At 41.6% G+C, this 22,142-nt stretch overlaps 1 protein-coding gene across 1 annotated transcript; it reads right to left on the bottom strand.

Moving 5' to 3' along the window:
- Positions 1-1,182: 1,182 nt before the first annotated feature.
- H2BN1 (H2B.N variant histone 1) lies at positions 1,183-12,951 on the bottom strand. Its single transcript, XM_065532346.2, has 2 exons — positions 12,731-12,951; positions 1,183-1,576 (listed from the first exon to the last, which is right to left on the bottom strand). The coding sequence occupies exons 1-2, from the start codon at positions 12,902-12,904 to the stop codon at positions 1,394-1,396; spliced, it is 357 nt and encodes a 118-aa protein (XP_065388418.1). The 5' UTR covers positions 12,905-12,951; the 3' UTR covers positions 1,183-1,393.
- Positions 12,952-22,142: the final 9,191 nt, after the last annotated feature.

Below are 22,142 nucleotides of genomic sequence, written 5' to 3'. Positions count from 1 at the left end.
GCTAGAGCCCAGTTGTCCCAGCTTCATTTAGTTTCTCCAATTAATCCAAGAACTGTCCTGCCTGCCTCAGGGCTTTTGCTCAGGCTTTTTCCTTAGCCCAGAACCCTTCTCCATTCTTAGGGCCTTCTCCTTCCTGTCACCCACCCAGGCTTTCCCAGGCCCCCCACCCACCCATCTAGAGCATGTCATCCCATTTATACCTTACAGTTTTTTTGGGTTTTTTTTTTGAGACAGGGTTTCACTCCTATGGCCAGGGCTGGAGTGCAATAGTGCAATCTTGGCTCGCCGCCATCTGTGCTTCCTGGGCTCAAGCGATTATCCTGCCTCAGACTCCCAAGTAGCTGGGATTATAGGCACATGCCACCACACCCAGCAAATTGTTGTATTTTCAATAGAGACAAGGTTTTGCCATGTTGCCCAGGCTGGTCTCCAACCCCTGGGCTCAAGCGATCTGCCCACCTCTGCCTCCCAAAGTATTGGGATTACAGGCTTGAGTCACCATGCCTGCCCTTGATTTTATCATACTATTATAATTGTCTTTTTCCCACAGTTGGGACCAGATTATACATTTGACACTTGCACACTTATTACACACATTATTATACATAAGTGCTACATAGATAACCAATGCCACAATTCTTATACTCAAAGAGCAAGCAGATTCCTTTTGCTTTAGTTCCCATAAATCACGGCAGAGGTGCTTAAATTTTAAAAATCATCTTTCCTCATGAAGTCTAAACAATGTCTCAACACTGCCAAGAGCCATAGCTATCTACACAAGCCAGGTAAAAGGGAAGATTATGGCCAAAGCAAAGGTTGTGGGTAGGGATTGGAGAGGCAGGCACAGGTGGATAGGGAGAAAGCCAGAAGCTGGTAGCAGTCCTCATTACACTGCAAGTTTGGACAATACTGTCTACTTTCAAGCTCCCCTGTCCCTGGGTTAATACCCCCACATCTGTGCCTTCCACTTTGCCCCCCAGTCCTTTGTGATCTCAGTTCATTCTAGTGCAGCCATCTCCACCCTCAGTCTGGAGTGGGGAGAGATGATGGCTATACAGTGTCATCGATCTAGTTGTGTCCTTCAAAGAATACAACGGGTAAGCACAAAACAGGGGATTAGCATACATAAGAAATTAAAAGCCATAGACAACAAGCACATACACACGTGCACACACAGCACACACAAGAGAAAATGCCTTTCCTTTATTATGTTCATGAAGTAAGCTGGAGGCCAAAAACACAGGACCCGGAGATTAGGTGTGTAGCAGTGAAACTCCTCATGCAGCAGGACAGCTTCTCAGACATCTTGTCTTCCAACCCAGCCTTCCAACACATCCAGTTGTTTTGACAAGTGAGTCATTTTAACAAGGCCATTCCGAACAACTTCATTTGTTCAAAAGCTCTTCTGAGAAGATCTCTGCTTAACTGCGCCAAGGATCTCTCTGCCAGTGATGGCTCTTCTGTGGTTGTAGAAGGACAGTCTAAATGCCTCCAGGCTAACCGATTCCAGTTGCCAAGCATTCAGAGCACCTAGTGCATACAAGACCCAGGAGCGCCCGCTGAAATCAGGGTGGATCTAGGGAAGAAATAGCACAAAGGTGAGACAGAAATAAAGGCTTCCCACAGTGAACAGTTGTGGTCTGACCCAGCACCCAGTACTCATGGTTTCTATGAATTCATGTACAAGTGGAACAACATAAGCGACCTTCAAGTTGAATGATGAATTAAAAAATAATGATAAACCACCTAAAGGGGCAATGACAGGCATTTGATGAAACAGGCTGTTGTACTGTGAAAGGAAAATAAATCTTAGGACCCCAAAATACTAAACTAAAGGAAAAAGTCAAACCGGGAACTGCTTAGGACAAACCTGCCTCCCATTCTATTCAAAGTCACCCGTCTACTGAGATAAATACATATCTGATTGCCTCATTTGGAGAAGCTAATCAGAAACTCAGTAGAATACAACCATTCATCTCCTATCTACCTATGACCTGGAAGCCCCCTCCCCACTTTGAGTTGTCCCGCCTTCATCTCAAGTTGTCCCCTTTCCAGATGGAACCAATGTACATCTTACACATATTGATTGCTGTCTCATGTCTCCCTAAAATATGCAAAACACATTGTGCCCCTACCACCTTGGGCGTATGTCATCAGAGCCTCCTGAGACTGTGTCATGGAATACATCCTCAACCTTAACAAAATAAACTTTCTAAATTAACTGAAAACACACACACACACACACACAAAACCACACACACGAAAATTAACTGAGACCTGTCTCAGATTTTCTGGGTTCACATTTTGGTAACCATAAAGGGATTCTCAGTAGAGATACCCCTGACCTTTGACAAATCTTCTGTTGGTGCTTGGTGCCAGTATGAGCTAACTTTATGGCTCAAACCAATAGGACAATTTACTGACGTCTGCGAGCACCCCCTCCAGAGAATTCCTCATCTCCTCAGATTTAGTCAAGAACTAAAGTTTATTTTGCTGTACAACTCCTCCCTTTTTTTTTTTTTTTTTTTTTTTTTTTTGGAGTTTTACTTGCTTCCAACAAGGAAGGCAAGATTTCCTGTTTACAGGACAATGGAAGGCAGGTAACTCCTTTAATGGAGTTTGAGCTCACTCTCAGCAGGGAAGAGGAGTTGGAGGCTTTTGTTCCTGCTTCTAGGATGGTAGAAAGCAGTCTTCAGCCTCAGACCCATCCCTAGGTAAATAACTGAACTGGAGTTTTGTCTTGGCTAAAGTTTAACCACCAGCTGGTCTGAATTTTTTCTTGCCATTAGAACACTGAATGATCATATTGTTGGGTTTTCGTTGTTGTTTGTTTCAGTCTTTCTCCCATCAGATTTGACCAGCTTTACCTGACTTGATTAAATCCAAGTGAAAATTCCAAATTATGGGTAACAAAACCTCTCTCATTTGACTAAAATTCCTCACAACTATAAAAGAGTTTAAAAAATGTGTTTGGTTTCAGTGTTTACTTCCTGTCTTAAAAAAAATAAAGAAAAGTAAATGAAACTTTTCTTCCACCCTATACCTCCTTGCCCCTTTGCCATCTACAGTACCAAAAAAATCTAGAGAAGGCTTCTAATGACTTGAACCCTTTAAAAGAATTCAGAACAAAGGTGCCAGTCACCCCTTTTGGGGTGTTCTGTTTTCTTTGTTGAGTTTCAAGAGTCATAGGCAGATTTTTCTTAGGTCTGAGTATCTGTTTTTCTGTATTACATGACCTGACCTCTTTGGCTTTGGGGGTACCAGACATTATCTTGTACTGTTAGAGGATTTGACCTTGATGTGTGTAATGGCGGATGAGAACTACAAAGTAGGGATAGTTGAACACAGTTTACAGGAAATGCCCTTGGCTATTGTTTATTTTTTTCTCTCCTAGGAAGTTGTTGTGTAAGGATCCTAATTCTAGTTCGGAGATGCATTCTAAGAGGTCTTGTCTATTACTTTGTCTCCCAAAATTTATCTCGATTTGGCTTGTCTGTGTACATTTACATGAGGAACTGAACTGTTGTTTTCATAGATAAATGAAAAACTGAGTTTTCTCAGCTCTGAAGAGAAAGGGCATTTTCTCCTCCTGGCTGAAAGGTGCCCTTGGGTGACCAGGGGCCTTGTGGGAGTGTCTGGGGGTTGACCCCCATGACATACAACAACCCCACAGGGAAATCTCCAACAAAAATTAATTTTAAAAAAGACTCATCCAGGAAACATGTATAAAGACTGATCACCTGGCATTTTGAACCCTCTCAGAAGTCTTAGACCTCTGGAGAGAGAAACAGACATGTAAGAGGGTGCAACAACCTAGTGGTGACACATTGTGGAGTGTGGCCACAAGCAGCACGCATCAACCCACCACACAAAAAACCTGAGGCCACAGCTGAGTTCCCCCTCTTCAGAAAAAAGTGAGAAATAATCTAAGAATGAGGAGAAAACAAGAATGACCCCTTTTCAAACACTCCGTAGGTTTTATGACACCTCTACTTGCCAGAGTTTACGTAAAATGGAATATGGTCTTTGTACACATTTACATTAAAGAAAAAGAGCCCTAATGTTGACCTGTAAACTATGGAATTCCTAAATTCTTTTTCTCTATTTTTCTTTTCTGCCTGCTTTAAATCTGCTATTATTTTTCTCTTCAGATAAAAACCACTGTTTAGATCCAACATGTTCATTTTGCAAGCTGGTGAATTTGTATTTATCTCATGGCTAAAGTTCTGAAGTAAAAACTATAGGGTGTGTGTGAGTGTATTTAAAAGGACTTTATAATTTCTATAATTTTATGTTCAAATGACAATTAAATCCATTTTAATGTCCCTCTAACACAGACTTTTACTCTCTGTAACTTACGACGTAAATTTTGCTATTAGATTTTTACCTGAGTTGTTTCCTTTAACATACAAGTTTAAGACTATTTAACTGACAAGTGCCTAAGATAATAAAACAGGTTGTCAAGAATTTGAAAGTCTAAGATAGGAAAAAAAAGTTTTTTATGAATTGATAGGAAGTACTTCTATTGGCATGCCTAATACATCTATGTATTTATGTGTTGTATATATAATATTTCACTACTGAAAATATATAAAAGAACTCCAATTGGCTTAAGAATATAAACACTTGAATCAAATACTTTATCAGGAAAAAAGACTAGTCAAATGCTCTTTCAAGTTTATATAACAATTAAAATCTTTAATAAACTAACTTTAACATTGTTGGTAAAGTAATATTAGAAATATCTTAATAACTGCCAACATACATTGTTGTTTGCATTTATTAAACAATTTCATTCTTATCCCTGCCAAATACTATAAAGGTGTCAAAATTTGGTATAGGGGTTACAAAACTATAAACACAGCCCAAAAACAGAATTATCTTTGCTTGTGTAATTTTTTTTTTTTTTTGAGATGGAGTCTCGCTCTGTCGCCCAGGATGGAGTGCAGTGGCGCAATCTCGGCTCACTGCAAGCTCCACCTCCCAGGTTCACACCATTCTCCTGCCTCAGCCTCCCAAGTAGCTGGGACTACAGGCACCCACCACCACGCCTGGCTAATGTTTTGTATTTTTAGTAAAGACGGGGTTTCACCATGTTATCGAGGATGGTCTCAATCTCCTGACCTCATGATCTGCCTGCCTTGGCCTCCCAAAGTGCTGGGATTACAGACGTGAGCCACCGCGCCTGGCCAACTTGTGTAATCTTTAATAAGATATTGATATTTGTTTAATAAAAACTACATCTTAAATTTAGTAAGATTATCATAACTCCTAATCTTGTGACTTTCGATGGTCTAGTCTACAGGCAGTAAGGTTTGTTTGGGGAAGGGATTGTTATCTTTGTTTCAAAGCTAAACTATAAATTCCTCCCAAAGTTATTTCAGCTTACACCCCAAAATGAACAAGGACAACTTGGAAGTTAAAAACAAGATTGAGTCAGTTATGTCAGATCTTTTTCACTGTCTCAGTTATAATTTTACAATGATAGTTCCATAACTTTAAATGACGACTATCACAGTTTTTATAAATAATCTAGGTAAATGACTTCTGTCTAATTTAAAATGTATTTAAAGGTTATGTATAAAACAAGATAAAAGAAACCAAGAAATAAGAAAGATGTGAAGAAAGCTATAAAAGTAAAGAGGTGCCGGGCGCGGTGGCTCAAGCCTGTAATCCCAGCACTTTGGGAGGCCGAGACGGGCGGATCACGAGGTCAGGAGATCGAGACCATCCTGGCTGACACGGTGAAACCCCGTCTCTACTAAAAAATACAAAAACTTAGCCGGGTGAGGTGGCGGGCGTCTGTAGTCCCAGCTACTCGGGAGGCTGAGGCAGGAGAATGGCGTAAAAAACCCGGGAGGTGGAGCTTGCAGTGAGCTGAGATCCGGCCACTACACTCCAGCCTGGGCGACAGAGCTAGACTCCGTCTCAAAAAAAAAAAAAAAAAAAAAAAAAAGTAAAGAGGTGTTTTGTTTTGTTTTTTTTTTTTGGTAAGAAAGCATAAAGAGAAATAATTTTATATGAGAAAGAGTCTTGTATGGTAGATTTAGTCCTAAAGTAAAATGACTGATTGTTTAAGAAAGAGGGATGTTCAGGACAAGTCAGAAAGTCCAAACATGTCATGAACAGTCTGTGTAAGTCACAATAAGAAAATTCAGTGTTTAAAAAAAGTTTTATATGATCAAGTTGTCTATTAAAGCATAATCATCTTTCTAGAAATTGGGCTTGGCATTTAAAAACACTTCACTAAATAATTGGTTAGAACAATGACATGTTCTTAAGGGATTGACTTACTCTCAATAAATTATAAGAGATTTTAACTTTTTTTAGCCCAAAGTTCAACTTTTATTGCATCTCACCGTTTTCAGTTTTCTTTCTCCTTTTAAAGGACACAAAATAGTATGCTCCTCTTCAACTCATTTTCAGCTCATAAATCATTTTTCCTTGAGTTCTGTTTATTGTGGATCAATACTAACAATGTTTTCTTGAAGGTCTAAAGGAATGTCTTCTTCCAACATAATATTCTGTACAGTATAGAAGGTCTTTTCTTTTACCTTTTGGTAACTGGTCTAACAGATTTTACATTTTATTGAAACAATTCCTATGCCATTATTATTAAGTTTTGGTTTGCTTAGGGAAAAAACTGAGATAAATTTTTTTTTTTAAATTAAGGTTATTACATCCATGTATTTTTCTGTATGTACTTTTAAAGTACTTGTGACATTGAGTTACAGGACTTTGACTCCTGGGACTAAAAAGGACACCAACTCCTGCTAAATCTTAAACACTGAGAACAATTAAAGCCTCATCTTCAGGCCCAATAGAAGATGCCAATTAAAATAAACTACATTCCTGAGTCATTGGGCCAGAAAATAAAATTATTCAACTCCTCAAGGCCCAGGGACTATCACAGAAAAGGTGAATATGTGAGATTGTAAGGGCCAATTTTGAGAGATAAAATAAGTTCAGTTTCCCTATAAATTAATAATTAATGTCAAAAACACACTGATTAAAGACCAACGCATAAGCCCCTATGTCAGATTAACAAGGTTTTTTTGAAACATTAACGGACTCCTTAATAAAAGTTATAAAAGGCATATGGAAATTATATCTTATGGTCAAGATTTAAAAAACAAAAATTTTTTTTGAGACAGTCTCGCTCTGTCACCCAGGCTGGAGTGCAGTGCCATGATAATGGCTCACTACAACCTCCACCTCCCGATTCAAGCGATTCTCCTGCTTCAGCCTTCCGATTAACTGAGATTATAGGCACATGCCACCATGCCCAGCTAATTTTTATATTTTCAGTAGAGACAGGGTTTCACCATGTTGGCCAGGCTGGTCTCAAACTCCTGACCTCAGGTGATACACCCGCCTCAGTCTCCCAGAGTGTTGGGATTACAGGCTTGAGTCACCACACCCGGCCAAGATTAAAATTTTATAGATTGCTTATAAAATTTTTAAAATCAAGGGCCGGGTGTGGTGGCTCACACCCATAATCCCAGCACTTTGGGAGGCCAAAGTGGGCAGATCATGAGGTCAGGAGATCTAGACCATCCTGGCTAACATGGTGAAACCCCGTCTTTACTAAAAATACAAAAAATTAGCCAGGTATGGGGGCAGGCGCCTGTAGTCCCAGCTACTAGGGAGGCTGAGGCAGGAGAACAGTGTGAACCCCGGAGATGGAGCTTGCAGTGAGCCAAGATCACACCACTGCACTCCATCCTGGGTGACAGAGCAAGACTCCATCTCAAAAAAAAAAATTTTTTTTTAATTGGCTTCATACTGTTTATTAGGACTCATCGTTTGGAAAATTAAGTGTCCTCTCTCAAACAATGAAAGTTTTTGCCTTTTTTTGAAATCCTTGAGTTATCACTTTGGTCAGATGAATGACTTGTTTTATAATGACCTGTGATATCAGGTGTTTTTAACTTTTGATATTTTACAAAATTTCCAAAATCAAATTATAAATTATGTCTTTTTTCTGACCTAATTAATCCTTTAAGATATGAGGTTCCCTAAAGTCCAAAAATTAATCCTTTAAGATATTGGGTTTCCCAAAAGTCCTAGTTTGACTTATTTGATGTACAAATTACACAGGAAACAAGTCAAATATAAAATGATATTTTATTTTATTTGGGCTGTATTTATATAAATATGTTATTGGTATATGTTCCAAAATTATGGGAAATTCCTATAATTCTGATATGACTTAGTATACACTATCAATAATTATAATTGTTATGTTAAATTATTGTGTGCCACAGAAGTAACAAATTTCCTTGTCAATTGTATGTCAACTATGACTGACCTAAAACTGTCATCCACAGACAATTGTTGTCTTGCTTTGGTACTCTTTAGAAGGTGGCTTTATAAACAACTATAAGGCTCTAACAGATACTCTCGAATACAAATTTCTGATAACTATGGAGACTGTGATATGAGAATAGAAGAAAAACATTTAAGACTCACGGAAAATGGAAATGTTTATAAATATCAAACAGAACAAGAATTAATTATATGGAGTGACCTAATAGAAGACTGAAATAATCTTTTTAACTTTTTACTTAAAACTTTATTGCTGATCCTTTGTTTTGTTTTTTTCATAGTCAAGGAAACTTTTCTCTTGGGCTATTAACAACTTTTAACAATTTAGTATATGCCTATGAAACAAACTTTAAAACACACTTGTTTCTCTTTGATTTCTCCAGAATTTGGAAACTATTTGAGTATTCTTAACTTTTGAAAATACAATTATTTACATAAGTAGAGTAATAATCTATTTTCATTTATAACAGGACATAACTAGAGAAACTGGTTATTTCACCAAGACTTTGACGGGAATGGTGTGCTTTCCTTTAAAGAATCACACTTGACTTACGGAACCAATAAAAGCCCCTTGGGAAAACTGGCCTCTCATACCTTGTTGGCACAGTCCCTATAAAGGTCTTCAGCCAGGCTGACCTATGATGAGTAAAGAATATTACTTTCTGACAGGCCCAGGAGCCCCAAGTTTATCTCGGAACCTCAAGAGGAGACGAATTCATCCAACTCATAGGTATTCGATGGTACAAATACATGACTGGGCTTGGCTTTTAAAAACTCTTATCTAAGATTCTTTCTATGGAACGAAGTTCCATCAAAGCCAATTTAAAAGCCTATGTTAAAAATTTTTTCCTACTGTACTATATACAAGTAATCAGGCCAAGTATAATAAAAGAAATCAGTCCTAGCATGATTTGTCTTTAATAAAAATGGGAAACTAGAGAGAAAAATTATATTTCAAAAACTATAGGACACCTGTTATTAGATTCTAGTCTTGCTTAATGTTGTTCAATTTTTACTGTTTTCTACAGTTTAAACCAAATTCTAATTTTTCTTGGCTACAAGTCTCCAAAATAATGTTTTCAATTTTTTTCTTTTCCCCCTCCACCCTTCCCAATTTAGAGTCACTGAAAACTAAGCTGTGCTTTCATAAAGCCCTACGAACTGAAACTAGACAACTTAAACTGCGGAAGAAAATAATAGCAACCTATTTACATACATAAGCCACTTTCATACCTGCCTACTAAAGTATGGACTTCAGAGTAATATAGCCTATACCAATTTTCCAAAATTGCTCTTTTGTTTTTGTTTTTCTCCCTTCCTCCCCCTACTTTCTCTTCATAGGTCACGAGACTTCACAACCTACTAAAAATGAACTTTCCTAATAACTCAAAACCTACCTATCTAAAAATAAGCCATCCTAGCCATGAGGGATCAGACGAAACCCGAGACCAGATTAATTGTCTCCTAAAATGTTTTCTCCAAAAGATTTTTTAAAAGGGGGAATGTGAAATGAAAATAAATCTTGGGACCCCCAAAATCACTAAAGAGAAAAGCCAAACTGGGAACTGCTTAGGACAAACCTGCCTTCCATTCTATTCAAGGTCACCCCCTACTCACTGAGATAAATACATATCTGATTCCCTCATTTGGAAAGGCTAATCAGAAACTCAATAGAATACAATCATTTGTCTCCTATCTACTTATGACCTGGAAGCCTCCTCCACACTTTGAGTTGTCCCACCTTCGCCTCGAGTTGTCTCACCTTTCCAGGCTGAACCAGTATACATCTTACACATATTGATTGATGTCTCATGTCTCCCTAAAATATGTAAAACCACACTGTGCCCCTACCACCTTGGACACATGTCATCAGAACCTCCTGAGACTGTGTCACGGACACACATCCTCAACCTTGACAAAATAAACTTTCTAAGTTAACTGAGACCTATCTCAGATTTTTGGGGTCCACCGTACCTATCAGCAGTTTCTTGGGATGAGAAAGAAGAGAGGGAGGGGAATTTGGAGCTGGTGAGAAAGATAACCGTTGTTTGGATAACACAGACTAATTCCAGTCACTTCAACTTTTGTGACTTGGTTTTTCCTAACAGAAGTGGGTCCAACACCTTCTGAAGATGGAAAACACTTAGTTTAGAATGCGCTTTCCCATGTTATATTTCACTTTAAGTAAGCATTTTACTTTAACATTTCTCAATCTTCAGCCTCTCTTCCTTCCTATTACTTCCTTGTGGTCTTCAGCCAGGCTGGAAAACTTGGTTTTCCTCAGATATGTCCCTGTGTTTTCCAGCCTTCACCCCACTGTTCATCTGTCACTTCTATCTACCATGCTGACACCTAACTGCACTCTTCAGATCCTATCCATCCTGTAAGGCTCCTCCCCAAGTGCCAGCTCCCTTATCTGTGTTCCACACACACTTACTAAGTTCCTCCTCCCGCTGAGGACTTTGGCACTCTCTGCTCTCAGGCCCTGTATCACACGTTGCTACATGTCATTAATGTCCTTGTTTGTTAGAGAGACAGCCAGAGTAGTAAAAAGAAGCTGTTCTGAGAATCATTTACCCAAGGCTCTAATCCTAGCTCTGCCTGGACATGAGACATATTGAGGAAGTCATATTTTCACACTGCTCTCAGCTTCTTTTTGCTGTGTGTGTGTGTGTGTGTGTGACGGAGGGGGAGGGAGGGAAGAAGGGGAAGATGGGGGGTGAGAGGGAGAGGAAGGCTTGAGGTGAGATTCAAAAAGTTTTTCCTGGTTCTAATAATCGAGAAATACTTCCTCCTCAACACTTTCTCCCACCACAGGATTGTGAGTCCCTTTACAATAAAGGCTGCATCATTTTCATCTGAGTTCCCACAGCAAACAAGGCTTGCACTTAGACCATTTAGACCCTCAATACATTTATCCAACCAATATCTTGTTTTATCCTTATGGTGCCCTCAGACAGTGACTCCAGCCACAGATGCAAGCCTTGGGAGGTACAAGGTGGCCCGCCAGGACCACACAGTTAAGAACAAGCCAAAGAAAGGCTAATTAGAGGGCAATGTCCAGGGAATGCCCAAAGGACTACTTAATGCAAGTAATCCCATAGAGAGCCCTATCAGCCCTACGGGTCTAGAGCAGCGGTTCTCCACTAGGGGTTATCTTGCCCTCCAGAGGACATTCAGCAATGCCTGAACATTTTTGGTTGTCACAACTGCGAGGGAGGGTGCAACTGGCATCTAGCAGATAGAGGTCATAGAGGCTGCTTAACTTCCTACAATGCACAGAACCCCACAACAAAGAGTTAACCAGCCCCAAAATGTCAACGGGGCTACGGTTGAGAAGCTCTGCTCTATATATCCTCACTACATATCACGCACCTTCTCTCCTCTCCCATCTTTCCTTAATCCCATTCTCCCCTTCTTTTCCCAGGATAAGCAATAGATTCTAGATGATATTACTGGAATATGGGAGCTGTGGTATGACACACGTGAACACTCAAACTTACTTCCTTGTCATGAAGGCATAAAATTCAGTCAAGATTTCATAAAATCTCCTCACATCTTTTGAATCTCCCCAGCTTTTGAGGGGGAAGACTTTCCTGATTGTTTTCTACCAATTTTGTATGCCACGGGGTGAGGTTGGGTGGGCAAGAGGAAGGAACAAGGGTGCCTACCCCTCCTAAGAAATATTAGAAATACAGAGCATCATTTGATGAAAACCGATCTATGCCACTCTTCAAAGTTACAGAACAGACTAGATGGCGAATACCCGCTCTACAAGAAAAGGAGAGGGCATTTAAGAATCATTTTAGGCCAGGTGCAGTGGCTCATGTCTATAATTCCAACACTTTGGGAGGCCAACATAGGAGGATTGCTTGAGTCTAGTAGTTCAATACCAGCCTGGGTAACGTAGTGAGACCCTATCTAAAAAAATAAAAACCCACTAAAACAAACAAACAAATTAGCTAGGCATGGTGGTGGTGTGGGCTTATAGTCTCACCTACTTGGGAGGTTGAGGTGGGAGAATCATTTGAGCCCAGGAGTTGGAGGCTGCAGTGAGCTATGATTGCAACAATGCACTCTAGTCTGGGTGACAGAGCAAGACCCCGTCTCAAAAAAAAGAAAAAAGAATCAGTTTACAGATTTACAGATTGCCTGTCAACAGATACGAGAGAGACATTCATTAAGAGCTCAGGTGTTCAGAGTTGCTGCCAAAAGAAAGAAAACGAAGCGAGAGAAGACAGCAGCCATTAGCAGATCCAATTTAGAAAAGCTGTTGGCACATAACGTTTCAGGAACGCAATGTGTGAAGGACTCCTGTATCACAGTAAGTTGAAGTCAAGATCATACCCAGGACCGCTAACATGATACCTCTCTTAGCCATTCTAAGAGTGCACCAACTCACTTGCTTTAGGATTTTCCCCACGTAACTAAAATAGGCTTCCTTCCTCCTCTTCTTTCTCCACCTCCTCTTCTTCCCAGTGGCTGAGTTGGCCCGCTCATACTTCTTTTTCACTGGGAAATAAAGCTCAGTCTTGTTCTTAGGGAATCTTAGGTCATTTAAGCAAATGAAATACATGTTGAAAGCTCAATCCTTAGGCCACTAGCTCAGAGCACTGGCTGTATGCAAGTGTGTGCTCCGAAAGGGTTTTATAGGGAGGGCTTGAAGGTATGCTTTCCTAATTAAATTAGTGATCACACCTGCAAAGATGAAGGCTCTCAGAATCCATAATAGATAATAGGTGTAGGCCGGCACAGTGGCTCACACCTGTAATCCCAGCATTTTGGGAGGCCGAGGTGGGAGGATCACTTGACTCCAGGAGTTTGAGTCCAGCCTGGGCAATGTGGTGAAACCCTGTCTCTACAAAAAATAAAAATAAAAAATTGTCAGGCATGGTGATACATGCCTGTGGTCCCAGCTACTTGGGAGGCTGAGGTGGGAGGATCACCTGAGCCCAGGAGATGGAGGCTGCAGTGAGCCATGATCATGCCACTGCACTCCATTCTGGGTGACAGAGTGAGACCCTGTTTCAAAAAAAAAAATAGAGAGCGAGATTAGGTGTAGACTCCAAATGAGAGAGGCTACTTTGATGCAATGGCCATTAATTTACCAGGCAACAGTCATTTCAGAAGTTATTCTTTTATTGTACCTAACTCAAGGTGTTTTTATTACATGATTCTTAGCCGCTAAGATTTATATTCAAAAGACTTAGAGTGAAACCTGGAAGACAGATTTTTCTAAAGCATGCCAGGTGAATCTAATGACCAACCAGATACGGAATTTATTGATCTATGAAACCTTCCTGAAACAACTACACAAGCTTTGGGTTGGAGTGGAGGAGGCATATATGCACAGACATTGCACTTATGCCTTGTATTTGTATTTGCATCAGGAGAAAAATGCATCCTCTGAAAGGCAAGCATGTACCTGGTTATGCAATAGCAATTAGGAACTCGGGTGACAGCATGAACAAGAATGCCAGGAAGTCACTGTATGTACAAGACTGAACTTTGAGAAATCGTAGATAGGCCGTGAACTTCCTGCAATTAGTATATAAGCTCAGCTACAAGGAAGTGACCAGCCTGACACGAACGAACAGATAAGAGGACACCAGAGAACCAGGGTGTCAAAGGAGAGAAAAACCAGATCAGAACAGACACTCTTTCCCCTACCACTGGTTATAAGTTGCACCAAAGCCCCGGTGAAAGGGAATGACAGATAATAATAGTGCTGTCAACTTAGGAGCCCTAACTATGTCCCAGATGCCACACTAACATTCTTTATCCCATTTAATTACCAGAGCAATGCTATGAGGTAAGATATTAGCATTACTCCACTTAACAGAGAAGGACACTGAGGTTCAGAGGGCTTAAGTGACTTGTACAGGGTCATATACAGTGTCTGAGTGACAGAGCCAGCCCTGGAGCCTTTGCTTTCTAACTCACATTCTACCTCCTTCCAAAACTGAACACCAGAGCCCCACAATGTTTGCAGTTACACATGTGCTCTACATAATTGCTACATGTATCAATTCATTGCTACATGTATTCAAATGTAACTTATTTATAGTGTAGGTTGAATTCTTCTGAATTATTTCTTTGATACTCTGCAAAGTCCCGAACTTAAAACCCTGAAAAAAAATCTGAATAGTGCCTGAGTTAACAACGACAACAAAAACTAAACAGAATACCTCTATGTACTGGAAAGGAACAAGTATGAAAGGAAAAAGTAGTTCCTTGTTGCCTGGTTGTCAAAACCATGCCCCCACCCCACCCCCAACTCTTACTCTCAAGTCACCAGTCTCACCTTTTAACTCTCTATTTTAAAATGCGAGTTTTTATGGCCGGGTGCGGTGGCTCACGCCTGTAATCCCAACACTTTGGGAGGCCAAGGCGGGCGGATCACTTGAGGTCAGGAGTTCAATATCAGCCCGGCCAACATGGTGAAACCCCGTCTCTACTAAAAATACAAAAATTAGTCAGGTATGGTGGCAGGCGCCTGTAATCCCAGCTACTCGGGAGGCTAAGGCAGGAGAATCGCTTGAACCTGGGAGGTGGAGGTTGCAGTGAGCGGGAGCACACCACTGCACTCCAGCCTGGGCAACAGAGTGAGATTCTGCCACAAAACAAAACAAAACAAAACAAAATAAAATAAAATAAAATGCCATATATACACAGAGCATGTATGATAGAGTAAATCAGAAGGTTTTTCGTTTTGTTTTGTTTTTGTTGTTTTTTTCTCATTATTTTAAATAAATTCAAGTCACACTTTAACAGAGTGAATCAGAAGTTTTAATGCAAATAAGTACAAATTGGCAGATAACAACCAAGGCTCCATGGGATGGCACTCTTCACGTGGAACAGGGAAATGGGAAGAGTTGTGCCAGGAGGGATGTAAACCAGGGCTGTATGTCAGGAAGATGCCGGAGAGCACTTGGGGAATGGGAAGAAGAAATGTGATGTTGCAGTGAGGGTGTAGCATAGAGGGCATTCACTCATTCAAATATATTCAAGAAGGCCAGGTGCAGTGGCTTATGCTTCTAATCCCAGCATTTTGGGAGGCCAAGGCAGGAGGATTGGTTAAGCCCGAGTTTGAGACCAGCCTGAGCAACATAGGAAACCCTGTCTCTACAAAAAAATTTAAATAAATAAATAAATAAGCCAAGCATGGTGGCACGTGCCTGTAGTCCCATATAGTCCTAGCTACTCAGGAGGGTAAGGTAGGAGAGTTGTTTGAGCCCAGGAGTTTGAGGCTGCAGTGAGTTGTGATGGCACCACTGCACTCCAGTCTGACAGAGCTGGACTCTGTCTCTTATTTTAAACACACACACACACACACACACACACACACACACACACACACACGAAATTTTGATCCCCTACTAAGTGCAAGGCCCAGGGCTATACATGTAAATGGTCATAAATCAACAACAGGAATCATAAAACTCACATAGAGGAAAATCACAGGGTGATCAGAGACTCACAGACATCAATTAGAAATCTCAGTCTGCTAAAAAGGACATGCCACAAATTATCTGCTTCTAATAACTCCCTATTCTGAAGATAAAAGCAGCAATTGCACTAATAGCAATGCTAGCTTGTATTTACTGAGTGCTTACTGCCCACGTTAAATTACACAAAGCACTTTATAGATGTCACCTCACTTCACACTTGAAGGTGGGTTTTTCTCATCTTTATTAAAGGTGAGGAAACTGAGGCTTATGCAAATGAGCTAATTTGTTCACGGTCATACAGACCTAGCACTTGAACTCCAGTGTATGACACCAAAATTCCTCTCAATATTTCCCCAAGTTTGGTTGGCCCCCTGCCCACCTGCAGCAGAATCTCCTCAGCTGCTTATTAAAATTCAGATCTCTAAGCCTCTGGTGCAGGTACCTAAAGTTTGGGTACCACTGTGCCACCACTGCCTCCTGAGTACGGGGAGGATGCTACTCTGAACCGAATCCTATTCAGTTCAGGAGAGCTAAGTAGAGACTTGGAAAGGATGAGAACACTAAGAGAAAGTGACATTGTGAGGAGATAAGCAAAGTCAGACTGAGACATTGAGACGCTGGACCTCAAAAAGATCGGTGAAATCAGAGTTGGAATTTTATGGACAGAAACCCTAAAGACATGTCAACTTGAGAAAAGTAGGAGGCTCCTTTCTACCTGGCCCTGACCTTGGCCCCCCAACTTGATTACAATTCACTTCAAGCTGGTCCTACCTTGGTGGCATATCAACTCCAAAGGACAAGTCAAGCTCATAAATAGGGATAATGAGGAAAACGAAGATGGGACAGTTGGGAGATGGTTGGCATACAGGGCATGGAGCAAGTCTGGGCAGTGGTTCAGGACTAAGAGTGAGTGAGCTGTTTGTTTGTTTGTTTTGTTTTGAGATGGAGTCTTGCTCTGTCGCCCAGGCTGGAGTGTAGTGGCACGATCTTGGCTCACTGCAACCTCCGCCTCCAGGGTTCAAGTGATTCTCCTGCCTCAGCCTCCTGAGTAGCTGGGATTACAGGCATGCAACACCATGCCCAGCTAATTTTTGTATTTTTAGCAGAGACGGGGTTTCACCATGTTGGCCAGGCTGGTCTCGAACTCCTGACCTCGTGATTCGCCCACTCGGCCTCCCAAAGTGCTGGGATTACAGATGAGTGAGCTGTTTTTATGTAGATATATCTTCTGGGCATGAGGGAGGCCTAATGAGGCAAATGTCCCAGGTAGGTGCAGACATTGTGGCATATTACAGAGGGGATTCAGGCATTGGATGGGATATTGGGTTACATGACCTGTGGGATCTCCTAGATTGAAATTTTCCCCTGTATAATTTCTTTGGGGTTCAGGTTGTCAGATTTGGATATAAGCCTGGCTCATATTATTTATACCTCTAGATATTCTGAAGAATTAATCCAGTTGATTGGAAAAAGTTAGAGGGTCATGCTGTGCATTTTAATTCAGGATCTTAACCCTAGCAGATGGATACTGCTGCAGCTTACCAGTTGAAAAACTGAGAAACTCTAGATAAATGGCAGGAGGAAAGCAGTTTGGGGGAGCAGATTGTCCATCACCCTAAATATGATGTTGCACTCTTCCTGGAATGTCAATTCTGCAGATACTGACCCAATGTGAATGCTAGATGAAACTAGTACTAACTAGTACTAGGTATTAGATATTGTAGTAGTTGTTGTAGTACCTAGTACTATTTATTACTCTCATATCTTGTACTAGTTACTAGATATTGTTGGGTTTGGAAGAAAACTATTCCAATTCCTTTCTTCCCTCCACCTGACAAAGTAGCAAAGTATTTGGAATTGGAATGGTTTTTTCTTCCAGTCCCAAGAATATCTCCTCTTTAACTTCTACTCTAAGCTTTTAGGAGAAAAAGGGGACAGAGAAAAGGAAGACATCATCCCAATATTTAGAAAAGGGAAAGGAACAGAAGTTCTGGGGTTACCCAGAGAAGATCTAGGGTGTTGCTCTCCCTCACTTCTCCTTACCTTACCTCCTGAACTTCGTCTCACGAAATGCAATGTCTTTTTTTTTTTTTTTTTTTTTTTTTGAGACAGAGTCTCACTCTGTCACCCAGGGTGGAGTGCAGTGGTCCGATATTGGCTCACCCGGGAACCTCTGCCTCCTGAGTTCAAGCAATTCTCCTGCCCCACCCTCCCGGCTCTATCTCTTAATTGAATGTCCATGCTAGGTAGTGGGAACTACCCATTACATGACCCAGACCAGATATTTTGAGTTCTGGTCTCAGCTCTACCACTGCCTCACTTTGATCTAGTTAGTCAGCCACTCTTCCTGGGACTCGGTTTGTCCATCTATAAAGGAGGATGTTTGATATGACCAAACATATCCTCCTTTATATATATCATCATACTTAAACATGATGTTTAAGTAACAACATTCTAGTCCTTAGAATCGTGCTACTTAAAGTGTGGTCTCAGAACCAGCAGCATCAGCATCAATTGGGAGCTTATTAGAAAAGCAGAATTTCAGGACCGGGACCTACTAAATCAAACTCTGCATTTTGACAAGATCCCTAAGTGATTTTTTTGTTTGGTTTTGGTTTTTTTGAGATGGAGTCTTGCTCTGTCACCAGGCTGGAAAGGAGTGGCATGATCTCGGCTCACTGCAACCTCTGCCTCCCGGGTTCAAGCGATTCTCCTGCCTCAGCCTCCTGAGTAGCTGGGACTACAGGCACCTGCCACCATGTCCAGCTAATTTTTGTATTTTTAGTAGAGATGGGGTTTCACCATGTTGGCCAGGATGGTCTCGATCTCTTGACCTCATAATCCACCTACCTCAGCCTCCCAAAGTGCTGGGATTACGGCATGAGCCACTGCGCCTGGCCCCCTAAGTGATTCTTCTGCACTTTAAAGCTTGAGACATCCTGCCTTAAGACACCATCAATCCATGAATAGATTGTGATATGTCTTTTTGTTTTCCCTCTCATGGGTTCCTATCACACTCTCAAACTTTCTAGCTCTAGGACTGCTTCCAATGGCCAGAATTGCTTGAGATTTAGTGATTATCTGGTTTGGGGCTTAAGGAAAGGCCACATGGCCCTTGAAATGGAACAATACATCTACACACATCCATTTACTAATTAACTTGCTAATTAATTCACCTACTCTACTCCAGAAATACCTGTTGGGTACCAGGCACAGCTTGAGGGGTTGTAGATAAGAGGATGAGCTGGGCACAGCCCCTGTCCTAGAGAGTTTAGGGATATGCCTGAACAGCCAACTCCAACCAAGCGTGATAAACACTTCCATAATTACTGAAAAGATGCATTCCCTTTCAATGTTTATAGTCAGAAACTACGTCATAGCAAGCAGGAATAATTCTGGAAGCAGTTGCAGGTTGTCCGCCTCCACCCTCTGATTCTATCTTTCCTGTGGCCTTACATCTGTGGCTTGTCTGCCCACACAGGGGGATGAGTTATTGGGACAGTCCCTGTCTGGTGACTCACAGGATACTGACGGTAATGGCTTGCTACAATTCTTCTCCATTCCATAACAATCAGGAATTGTGGTGTGATCTTTCCCTTAGCTCAGGAGTCCTTAACTTGGGGCCCATAGAAGAGAGGTTACTTCCAGAGGTGGAGGTGAAGAGGTGGCCCGTGTGCAAACTGTTCTGCGTATGTGCTTAATATATGTGTCTCAAGAGAAAAAGTCCACAGGTGTTTTTTGTTTTGTTTTGTTTTGAGACAGAGTCTCGCTCTGTTGCCCAGGCTGCAGTGCTGTGGCACCATTTCAGCTCACTGCATCCTCTGCCTCCTGGGTTCAAGCAATTCTCCTGCCTCAGCCTCCCAAGTAACTAGGACTACAAGTGGGCACCACCATGCCCAACTAATTTTTGTAATTTTAGTAGAAATGGTGTTTCACTATGTTGGCCAGGCTGCTCTTGAACTCCCGACCTCATGATCCACCCGCCTAGGCCTCTCAAAGTGCTGGGATTACAGGCGTGAGCCAATGTGCCCAGCTGGAAGTCCACACTTTTTATTAAAGGATGATGAAACCTAAAATTGAGAAGCAGTACCTTGCTACTCTCCTCTTGCTATGGACACCCTTGTAGCAGTAGCTCCTTCCTTCTCTTCCTCCTCTATCTCCTCCCCTCTTCAGCTGACATCTCCCAACTCCCTCTGTGCTTAGCTTCATTAGTTAAAAGGAGCTCTGTCTGTGGTATCACAGTGACTCCTGTCCCCAACTCAACACCATCACAGGTAAGCATAGCTGGACCACAGGAACGATGGGGAAAAGAAGTCTCTAGAACTCAAAGCCAAGTCATTAGCAATTGGCTGGCTAGTCTTCTGTCTTTAAGAGTTAGAGGTGAGGGCCGGGCGCGGTGGCTCAAGCCTGTAATCCCAGCACTTTGGGAGGCCGAGACGGGCGGATCACGAGATCAGGAGATCGAGACCATCCTGGCGAACACGGTGAAACCCCGTCTCTACTAAAATATGCAAAAAAAACTAGACGGGCGCGGTGGCGGGCGCCTGTTGTGCCAGCTACTCGGGAGGCTGAGGCAGGAGAATGGCATGAACCCGGGAGGCGGAGCTTGCAGTGAGCTGAGATCCGGCCACTGCACTCCAGCCTGGGCGACAGAGCGAGACTCCGTCTCAAAAAAAAAAAAAAAAAAAAAAAGAGTTAGAGGTGAGAAGATGAACTTTAAAAATCACTTTTTGGGCTTTCAGGATGGTTTAGGGTAGTGATCCCTGCCATGAAAACTCCCTTTCCTTTGTCCTGTGAGATGTCTATATTGTCAGGTGGGGGGTTAGGGGAGACAGGGGACTCTACAGGTGGGTAAAAGTCATCAATGACATCAGAGAGCCAACTGTCAGGTCTCTTTATACTTAAATAATCTTTAGGCTTCAGAAACCATGAAAAGTACATATGCTATTTCTGATGTATCATTCTTAGTTCAAATCCAGGCTCATGCAGTAAAGAGGAGGAGGTATGTTTTGGATATTTTCTAAGGCAGAGTTCCAAATCATTTCTATATGGCTGTAAGTACATAATGAGGTTATTTTGCAAGATATATTTGCCTTTCTACTTCTGCTCTGTGACAATATGGGATTATAAAATAAATTTATAAAATGCCCTTAGAATACACTGTGTGACTATTGTTGTTGTTGTTGTTGTTTTCCTAGCCGTTCTGTTTCTGTCTTGCCAGACTCATGCTGAAAGAGTCGTCTTCCTTGGATGCAGATCCCCTGGTAAAGGGAGGGAGGGCAGGGCAGCCCAGAAACATTCTGGGAAAGTTGAATGGGAATAAACATTTGCGGTGGAAAATTCAGGGTTGATTTTCGTGGATCATCAAAAGTAGACCCTCTGCAGCCACTGGTAACTACTGAAGGGTTTTTGGAACAGCAGCTTTTGGTCAGTGTGAACACACAGTGTGCAGGCCTGGCCCCAGGGCAAAAACAAACACAGCCCTGAGATCTGCTTCCGGGGCAGGAGATGAGACTGAGGTTAATGTTGTACGACGACTAATTTGCAACGCAGAAAATCTACCAATGGGGATGGATTCACAGTCTCACATTTTATGACCCATAGGTTCATAGACCATTTCATATTCATTTATCAAGCAAGTGTTTATTAAGCACTTCATCTCTTAGGCACTATGCTAGGAGGTGCCAGAGTTACGTTTACATCAAAAAACAGAAAAGACAGCTTCCAGCCCTCATGGCCCTTAAAAACAAGTGAGAGAGATGGACAATAGGCTCAACGGCATTTAGTGCTGTAACGGGGGCAGCACTTCCAGGATGCTGTATGAGAGGAGGAACAGCCAATTCTGATTTAGGAGATTATGGAAGATTTCTTGGAGGAAGTGATGTTGAGACTGAGAGCGGAGGGATTAGCAGAAGTTAGCTAGGTCATAGGAGTGAGGGGTGGGGTGGCAGGGAGAATTTCAGGCAGAGAACAGGATGCACCTTCTCCGGGGTATATGGATATATTTGACATCTAATTATTTTTGTTTTTAGAATTACCTGTTCAGTGTTTATAATCTCCTAGCACATCTATGCCAAACAGAGCTAAGAAGTACCCTGGACCAGGGTTTTCAAAAATATCTGCTGGTTCTTCAGTTCTGGAAGGTTTGCAAAATTCTGATGTGACTTTTATTTCTAAGTGCTATTTAATTTTTTTAAAGTAAAAAATTTTATTTTAGGACAGTTTTAGATTGCTATTTAATTTTTAAGTTTAAATTTCAAGCCGAGTATGGTGGCTCACACCTGTAATCCCAGCACTTTGGGAGGCTGATGTGGTCAGATCATGAGGTCAGGAGCTTGAGACCAGCCTGACCAACAGGATGAA

This window comes from Macaca fascicularis, chromosome 16 (assembly GCF_037993035.2).
Source record: "Macaca fascicularis isolate 582-1 chromosome 16, T2T-MFA8v1.1".
In the NCBI taxonomy this organism is placed as follows: domain Eukaryota; kingdom Metazoa; phylum Chordata; class Mammalia; order Primates; family Cercopithecidae; genus Macaca; species Macaca fascicularis.
The sequence above is the reverse complement of the archived record's forward strand: the minus strand, read 5'-3'. Positions and strand labels throughout refer to the sequence as shown.

Bases quoted from the DNA above. Each gene is read 5' to 3' on its own strand.
- H2BN1 (XM_065532346.2), bottom strand. From the start codon at position 12,904: ATGTATTTCATTTGCTTAAATGACCTAAGATTCCCTAAGAACAAGACT. The intron at 1,577-12,730 runs GTGAGTTGGTGC...TTTCTTCCCTAG, and splicing joins TGGGGAAAATCCTAAAGCAA to ATCCACCCTGATTTCAGCGG.